The 9,315-nt window shown below is 52.5% G+C and overlaps 1 protein-coding gene across 1 annotated transcript; it reads left to right on the plus strand.

Moving 5' to 3' along the window:
• Positions 1–3,738: 3,738 nt before the first annotated feature.
• On the plus strand, positions 3,739–7,439 carry GPX2 (glutathione peroxidase 2). Its single transcript, XM_004584476.2, has 2 exons — positions 3,739–4,007; positions 6,988–7,439. The coding sequence occupies exons 1-2, from the start codon at positions 3,786–3,788 to the stop codon at positions 7,336–7,338; spliced, it is 573 nt and encodes a 190-aa protein (XP_004584533.3). The 5' UTR covers positions 3,739–3,785; the 3' UTR covers positions 7,339–7,439.
• Positions 7,440–9,315: the final 1,876 nt, after the last annotated feature.

Raw genomic sequence — 9,315 nt, forward strand, 5'->3', positions numbered from 1 at the left:
GGTTTGGCTCCAGGATGAGTCTTTGGGAGCAGTCTGGCCCTGGAGCCTGGCGGTGACGGGGGAGCAGGGAGGGAGGCTGGCAGAAGAGGCTCCAGATTTTCAAAGCGACAGCAGGTAGTAATCAATGCTGTCCTGTGTGGGGGACCTTAAGGGTTACCACCAGTAGAGGCCACTCAAGGCTCCCACAGCCCTGCAGCGGATGGCACTGCACAAAGTAGGTTCCAGCCAGGTGCGGGGAGGATGCTACGCTCCTGGGGGGTGACTGAAGGGCTCTGTCAGGCCCAGATGTGTATCTGTTCAGGCTGGAGCCCCAGTAGTCTTCCTGTAGGCGTGAGGAAGGAGGCATCACCATTTAAGATTTGTGATTGCTACTTCCTTGGCAAAGAGGCCCAGACAAGGATCTTGGGGTTCTGTGGGAACAAAGGGCCTTCGTGGGAAATGCAATGGAAAGCTAAGTTGGTTTTGGTGCTGAAGATGAATGTGTATACATGAGAGATCTTGGAGAAGTTCACGGAGCAGTGAGGCCTGGACCTGGTGCCGAAGACACTACCAGCGATGCCACGTTCCACATCCAGGTGCCCGGGTCAGCTCCTGGCTGCAGCAGTGGACTCCGGCTCTATGCTCACACATACTCTGGGAGGCAGTGCTGATGACCCACATGATTGGTCCCTGCCGTCCACGTGGGAGGCTGGAATTGAGTTCCTGTCTCCTGCCTTCCCCCTCCTCCACAACAATCATTACAAACATTTAGGGGAAAAATCCAGCAGAGGAGAGCTTGTTCTGTTTGGGTCTATACAGGTCTGCCTCTCACTTTTGTTTTAAAACTTCAGGGGAAATGCATATTATTTAAAAAAAAATTATGCATGGACTTCCATCGTTTTGCATAATAAACATTCTAGGCCCACATGATGGCTCAATTGACTAAGCCTTCCCTTGCAAGCACCACAATCCCATGAGTGCCAGTTCATGTCCTGGCTGCGCCACTTCCATCCAGGTGGCACCTACTTGTGGCCTGGGAAAGCAATTGAGGACGGCTCAAAGTCTTGGGATCCTGCACCCACATGGGAGACCCAGAGAAGGCTCCTGGCTCCTAGCTTTGGATCAGCTCAGCTCTGCCAATGCAACCATTTGGGGAGTGAACCAGTGGAAGATCTTTGTTTCTCCTTCTCTCTGTAAATGTGCCTTTCCAATAAAAAATAAATAAATCATTAAAAAATAAAATAGACATGCTATAATCCATTTTCTGTGAAGTTTTGTAAATCCCTCAAGTACTCAATAATTTGATGGGGCAGAGGATGGAGTGAGGATGGAAGCAAGAAGGAAGGACTAAACAAGGCAGGGCAGTAGTTGTCTGAAAATCTTATCTGCCGTTCACAGTCTAGCGAACACCTGTGACACTCAATCTCCTCTGATCCCAGCAATCACTGTCAGGGAGGCCAGCTATCCATGGTCCACAGATAAGGGAACAGGTGTATGGGGTACTCAAAGGATGACTGTTGGGCTGAGGCTGCAAACCACAGGAGAGTAAAGCTTTGGCAGCTCTGCTTTCAAAAAATCTCTATGAGAGAAACCCGCCCAGCTGGGTGCTCAGCCTCCTGAGCCCATGCAGTGTGCACAGGGAACCATTGCCCTGCAGAAAACCCTGGCAGTTACAGTGTCAGCACAAGCCCAAAGTTGAAGGTTTCTGGAAAGCAGTCAGCTTGAGGTTGAGTTAGAATGAAGACATTCTAAGAACCTCACCACTTCTACCCAGCCATGCAAGGGAAGGGCCCCACGAGGCTACTAAGGGCCAGGTGGCACCTGCGTGGTGGGAATACTACGAACCATCCCCTCCACACCTCTCTGCCCCACTCCAGCGCATGGACTTTTCTGGCCTTCTTGAAGGGATTGCAAAAGGGTAGTCAAACAGAGTCTCCAGGAACCCACTAAGCACTGAGAAATCTTCTCTAACTGCGCAGAGCAACCTGGCAGGTCCATGTCATCGGTCGGTGCCAAGCCTCACATCTCAGGAGCCAAGAACAGATCCTGGCTGGTTGCTTCCAGAAAGTCCACCAGCCTCATCAGAGAACACGCTTCACCCTGCACTTCTCGTGGGCAAAAGATTCTAGTGCCACTCAGATCATGGAAGCCTGTTTTGGGGAGCAGCCAGCGGAGGCTTGCTGGTTCCTACATACTCACACAAACCTTGGAACCAGTGACAAGGAAGAGCCACTGGGCACAAGCCCCAGAGGGTAGACGTCTCTGTCTCCCTAACCAGTCAGACCCTCAGGTGCAGCTACCCTTCAGCCTTGCTTCATTTTTTTTGCTCCAGAAGAGCGTTCCCAACGGATGCACCTGTTGACAACGCTCCCCGAGGAATATACACTTGCTTACCGGAATTTATCTCTGCAACCCCAGTGCCAGGGGAAGCCTGACTGCTACTTTTGTTTCAGTGAAGTGTTGAGTTGTTGGAGGTTTGGGTTAGTTGCCAGGGATGGGCTTCTGTGGGCACTCTCTGAGAGTCCTGAGGTGTGGCTTGTCCTGAAAATGCCAGAGTTGCCTGGCTGGGCCTCGGACCACAGCACTTCTCCTTCTGCATACTTCCTCCCGTTGGGGGAGGACTGATACAGGCCCCCTCTGCAAGGCCTTGCGGACTGAGCCTTGAGAGGACACAGGTCCTGCTGATTGGGTCTGAGCTCTCCCACCTGTCCCGGGAGCCCCTCCCCTTTCTCATAGCAAGGACCACATCCTTGGTGACTTTGGGGTGGGGAAGAGGTGGAGGTGGGGGCTGTAGCACAGGAATGGTTCAATACAACAGCAAGGCTTCAAGACGAACAGCTTCCTCTGCACCTGGTGGATGCTAGCACACTGAGAGCCATTTGTTGGTTTATGTATGTATCTATTTGAAATACAGAGGTAGAGAAAGCGAGGGATGTGAAGAGAAAGACAGGGGAGGGAGAGAGAAAGGGAGAGAGAGAAAAGGAGATCTTCTATTTCCCACTTCATTCTCCAGAAAGCTGCTATGGCCAGGGCTGAGCCAAGGCAACACCAGGACCCTGGGGCTTCTCCCGGGTCTCCCACGTGGATGCAAGGGTCCAAGCACTTTCTTCCACCGCTTTTCCAGGCCATTCAGCAGAGAGCTGGATCAGAAGTGGAACAGATGAAAGGAGAAGAGGTCCTCATTTGGGACGAGGGCATTGTAGGCGGTGGCTTCTTGCAGGTGGCTCTCTGACGGTGTGCTGGTGGGCAGCTGAGCAGCAGCACGTCCCTCCCGGCTGACCTCTGAGACAGGGGTACAGGAGCTCCCCATTTCTTCCTCATCCTTCAGAGCGCAGCAAACTCCGCTGGCTCACCCTGCCACTCCGCAAACGCCTTCCCTGCAGGTCTGTTGCCAAGTGGAAAGATGACATGCTGGGACAAGTGGGAGTCAATCCCGTTGCTACCTGCCACTGCTTTCCTCCCCCGTTTGACCTTTAGGGCTCGGGTTTCCTGCAGGCGAGTAGTGAATTATTCACATCCGCATACAGGTATCAGGCCAGGGCGCCAACGGGGTGGGGCGGGGCGGGGCGGTAGCCTTGATCCGCCTATAAATAGCAAGCACGCCCTCCTGGTTCCAGATTCCACCGGCGCTTACAGGTGGGTACCTGTTTTTTGTTAAGTCATCCAGGCAACTTGTCTCAAGGACCGTTTTCTCCTCCTTCCTGACCCTTCCTTCCTCCAGCCCCTGGGACAGACCCTGAAGAGGGCTCCCCGTGACCCCACTCCCTGCCCTCTGCCGCACTCCAGAGCTCACTTGGCGCCTCACCATGGCCTACATCGCCAAGTCCTTCTACGACCTGACCGCCATCAGCCTGGACGGGGAGAAGGTAGATTTCAACACGTTCCGAGGCAGGGCGGTGCTAATTGAGAACGTGGCCTCTCTCTGAGGCACCACCAGCCGGGACTTCACCCAGCTCAACGAGCTGCAATGCCGCTTCCCCAGGCGCCTGGTGGTGCTCGGCTTCCCTTGCAACCAGTTTGGACATCAGGTGAGAGGCTCCTTGTGTCGCTTCTTCGGAGATGCCCTGATACAGCCCTAGGGGGCTAAGGCAAGAGAGTGGATGACTGGGTGTGTTGGAGTGGATGGAATTATGGGGTACGCTTGGTTTCCTCTAGGTCTTTATTTTATTTTGGAGGGTGTATTTACTTTTGATTTGGAAGGCAGAGTTACGAAAGAAGACAGATACAGAGGAAGGAATCTTCCAATCGCTGGTTCATTCTTCAAATAGGTGCCATGGCTGAAACTGGGCTGGTCTGAAACCAGGAACCTCGACCGTCTTCTGGATCTGCCATATGGGTGGTAGAGTCCCAAGAATTTGGATCACCTATTGCTGCTTTCCCAGGCCATTAAGGGAGCTGGACTAGAATTGGAGCAGTTGGGACTCCAATTGGGAGTATGGGATGCAAGTACCACAGGCAGAGGTTTAACGCACTGTACCACAGGGACCCAAACACTTGAACCATCCCCTGCTGCCTCCCGGGGTGCATTAGCAGTAAGCAGCATCAGAAGCAGAGCTGGGACTCGAACCCAGGCATTCTGGGATAGAGGCATCCCAAGAGGTGATTTAACCTGCTGTGTCACAATGCCAGTCACAATCTTGATCTTTAAGTTCACATAAAATATTAAAGGGGAGGGCCCAGCATGGTAGCCTAGTGGCTACAGTCCTCACCTTGTATGCACTGGGATCCCATATGGCGATCAGTTTTTGTTCCAGCTGCTCCATTGCCTGCTCCTTGTGGCCTGTGAAAGCAATTGAGGATGGCCCAAAGCCTTGGGACCCTGCACCAACATGGGAGACCTAGAGGAGGCTCCTGGCTCCTGGCTCCTGGCTTCAGACCAGCTCAACTCTGACTGTTGTGGCCACTTGGGGAGTGAACCAGTGGGCGAAAGATCTCTGTCTCTCCTTCTCTCTGTAAATCTGCCTTTCCAAAATAAGTAAATAAATAAATTTTAAAAAACTATTAAAGGGGATAAGGATGTGTTTACATACGGAGGGTGTGCCTTTTGATTGTTTTATTGCCCTCCATGAGGGCCAGTACCAGGGCTGTTTTTCTCTCCCTTGTGTCCTCACGGAACATTCACTGGGTGAATGCATGGAGGAAATGCAAGTTCAGGAACCAAACTAGGACTGACCACACGTCGGGAGACGTTAGTTCCAGCTAGTTCCAGCTAGACTTCAGTTCTGCGCTCCCCACCTGCTTCAGAGAAAAGCCGCTTGAGCTTTCTGTTTTAGCTTTCCCTTTTGTAAACTAGAGATCACCCACTCAGCTGAAAAGGTTCATGTGCAATTTGGGGATAAGATGGTTAAAAGTTTACTTGAATTTCTAAAGTTCTGTGTAAACACAAGCAACTTTATTAGAGCGAAGATTTGTCTACATGAGCCCAGAGGAAAGTGTGGCGGGAGGAGGGTAGGGAGTAGGTTTGTCACACACATCCCTCCTCGGGAGCCAGGTCATACACTCCCCCGCTTCTCAAGTTTAGTTTTGAGGGCTCCTTCCGATTCCATTTGGAATTTCAACTGCCCAGGCAGCAGAATAACCTGTAAGAAGCCCAGGAGTGATAAGCCTAGATTCAGGACACCGTGGCAAGAAGAGAAGGAAGACATCAGAAAGATGTACCAGGAAGGCTGAGAGATAGGCTCCCAGCACTCCTCCCGTTTTGGGTCTCATTCTAGCCGCTGCTCGGGCAGAACAGAGAGAAAAGGCCCAGGTGTGCTGCCAAGGCGAGTGTGCAGCCCTCTGCTGTCACTCAGGCTTCACCTGCTGCTGGAAGCAGCCCAGAGCCAGGTGGCTATTGCCCTAACAGATAAGAAGGCTAATAGCATCAATTGCGAACTCATGATGTCAGTGATGGCCTGGAGCTGACTGTGCTAATTGGTTCCAGGAGGTCAGAGTCAGGCGCCACATCCCTGAGGGAGCTATCCGATTCTCAGACTCGAGTGTGTTGGGGGTGGGAGGAGGGAGGTGAAAGCAGGGTTTCTCGGAGTTGGAGGGGTGGCAAGTGTTAAACATTGACAGGATGGGGGTGCCAGCAGGAAACAAAGATGGGGAGCAGGTTCTGAGTGGAAGCAAACTGTAGCTGAGCACGGAGTGACCACAGCACACACCGGGCTCTTTGGACAACAGCCTCAGACATGACTGCTGAGCGCATATTCACAACCCTTAGGTCTCAAGCACACACATCTTCACACAGCCCTCTTCCCCCACCTGGTCTAGAACCTGAAGCCTTCTGTCATGTTCAGTCCACTTCTGTCCATTTCAGGTACACTCATTTGCTTTGCCTTTATGGCGCCGGCCAAGTAGGTTGCCGTGGGGAAGGAGGTTGTCCTCCTTCATCAAAGCTGCCCCCTAGCGGTGCTTCCCTCCTAGGGCATGGCGAGATAGGAGTCAAAAAGCTGTAAATCCCAAGAGCTGAGTAGGGCAGGAGTAAGGGCTGCTCTCAACACACAAGCAGAAGCTAGGGGAGGCCAACGCAGGGCAGAGGGAGGGCAAGGTGGGATGTGTGTGTGTGTGTGAGTGTGAGTCTGCCTGTATGTGTGTGGGGGTGGATGGGGGGCAGCACGTTCTCTTCTGCCCTGAACTTAGTCCTAGAAACCTCAATGAAATATCTTCAGGGCTGCTCAGGGTGGATTAGAGAGGAAAAGCAACTGCATAAAAGTGGTAAATCCTGATGTGGGAGGGCAGCTACGCTGGGAACAACAGGAATTTTTGGGAATGACCTAGCAAAGCCATCAGGCAACTGCTGTGAGAGAGAAGACTCTAAGTCTAGAATAGGACCAAGCCCAAGAAGAATGAAACTTACACACACACACTCACACACAGCACCACACACACTCACACACATGCACACACTCTCGGATGTACACATACTCTCTCACACACACAGCACCACACGCGAAGGCAGGACAGGAGGGGAGCAGCGCTCTCCCTGTGCCCCCTGTCCCACTCTCTGTCTCTTCCCTCTCCCAGGAGAACTGTCAGAATGAGGAGATCCTCAACAGCCTGCAGTACGTCCGCCCCGGGGGTGGGTACCAGCCCACCTTCACCCTCGTCCAGAAGTGTGAGGTCAACGGGCAGAACCAGCATCCTGTCTTCGCCTACCTGAAGGACAAACTCCCCTACCCTTACGACGACCCATTTTCCTTCATGACCGATCCCAGGTTCATCCTCTGGAGCCCCGTGCGCCGCTCAGATGTGGCCTGGAACTTTGAGAAGTTCCTCATTGGGCCAGAGGGAGAGCCCTTCCGGCGCTACAGCCGCACCTTCCCCACCATCAACATCGAACCGGACATCAAGCGCCTCCTCAAGCTTGCCATATAGGCCGTGATGAGCGGCTCCTCCATCCAGCCCCTCAGCAGCTTCCCTAGAGAGAGGCTGCAAGACCCAAGCTTTCCCTTGACCGCAGACCCCGTCTGCCTCCCTCATTGACCCGTTTCCATTTCCTCCCTTAAACCCTCTGTGGTGATTCAGCTTGGCTCTAAATCTTTGGATGGGTTCTGGGCCTTCACAGAATGATGGCACCTTCCTGAAACCTTGTAGGTGGTGTCTGAGAACCGTGAAGGCTCTGAGCCAGCCTGGCAGATGAGTCCAATAAACGACAGGCGTGGAAATGGCCAGGTTCTTAGTGTCTTCTTGCTTGCTTCGGCGTGGGCGGGTGGGACCCACTGCTGTAACACACACAAAGGTTTGGCTCTGATCAAAGGAACAGCCTAATTACTGTCTGGAAAGCAGTTTCCTTGGCATTGTCAAGGTCAGCCTCGGCATTGGAGTTGCAGGAAGTGGAGACCATCTTGTTGCTTTATGGCTGCTCTCAGGAATGGAGGGTGGAGAGAAGGATGAAGAAGTACAGAGAAGGAAAAGACAAGCCAACCTGCTCCTTGGTCGAGGGCCCTAGCAGGTGCCTGGGAGGTTATCATCACAAATACATTCTTCTTGTTGTGGGTACCGGGTCAGCTAGAAGCAAGTTTGATCAGCTTGCACCAGCAGCAGGGCCACAGACAATGCCGCCATGGGAAATACAAACAGCGCCTTATCCTCTTCCTGGTTGCCTTGATGACAAATACATGTTTGATCCTTTGTTAGACCAACTCCCTGCTTCTCAAAGTTCATATGCCCCACCTTACACTTTCCCAGATTCAGGCACCAGACAAACACATGGAGGAGGATGCGTCACTGGGTTGATGTCTTCCTCAGTAAAGAGGGAGAGGAATGGAAGAGCCTGGAGTTTCTTCCTTGCCAGCGTGACAGGTGTTCGCTGCGAGAACAGCGATGCTCCTGGGCATTGCAGGGACGCTGTGCGGGATTTCCCCACCCTGTGAAAGCATCAACAGTGCATGACAGCCCTCTCCAGACTGCTTGGAGATGCTGCCGTGGAACCCCCAAACCTGGGTCTGCTGGCCTCATGTGCAGAAAGCCAATCACTGACACTGAGTAAGAAAACAGATGTTTATTTTCGAAGTGCAGAGCAAGGAGTTGAGCAGCTGCAAGTTAATTCCCAAGAAGGAGTTAAGGGTGAAATTCGGCATAAATTGAGATCAGGACTCAGAGGTCCAGGCTCCTGACTCGTTAGCGGTGCTCATGACCTTCCTCTGGTCAGCAACGCCATGTCTTTTTTTTTTATAGTGGACAAGAAGGGCCAGTGTAACTCCAGAGGGTTACATGTAGGTGCGGTAGTTATGTTTTGCCCCAGAACTATAATTTCCCAGCCCAGGCCCAGAATTCCCCTACACAAATCCCTCTGGATACTCCAGTCTTAGCTATGGGAGAAGGAAACAGCTCCTCTACTCCAGGGACTAGAATCTGGAAAGGCCAGCTGTAGCTAGTCAGTTCAGTGGATTCTCTTATTGATCCAAACGGGAGGCAAGGAAACCTTGCCGTGGACATCCTGTGTGTACTCTTAGGGACATATTCATAGGGTTTTTGTTTCACCCACACCACCCAAGCCAAGGGCTGCAGTGCTCCAGAGGGGACACCTGCTGAAAGGCTTCTGTCTTACGGACCTTCCCTGGATCCTTCCCTTTTGTCTCTCCCAGGTCTGACCACTAGATGGAGTAGTCCACATCTCTGCAATGAAGCCACGAAGGAGAGGTGCTCCAAACCACCGCCTCATGAGAATTCCAATGTAGAGGGGAAAGCTTACTTATTATTTGAAAGGCAAATCTACTGTCAGAAGGAGAGAGGGAGAAAGAGAAGGTCTTCCCTCTGCTGGTTCACTCCCCAAATGACGGCAATTCCTAGAGCTGAGTCTATCCAAAGCCAGGATCCAGGAGACTCTTCCAGGTCTCCCACATGAGTGCG

This window comes from Ochotona princeps, chromosome 26 (genome assembly GCF_030435755.1).
Source record: "Ochotona princeps isolate mOchPri1 chromosome 26, mOchPri1.hap1, whole genome shotgun sequence".
In the NCBI taxonomy this organism is placed as follows: Eukaryota; Metazoa; Chordata; class Mammalia; order Lagomorpha; family Ochotonidae; genus Ochotona; species Ochotona princeps.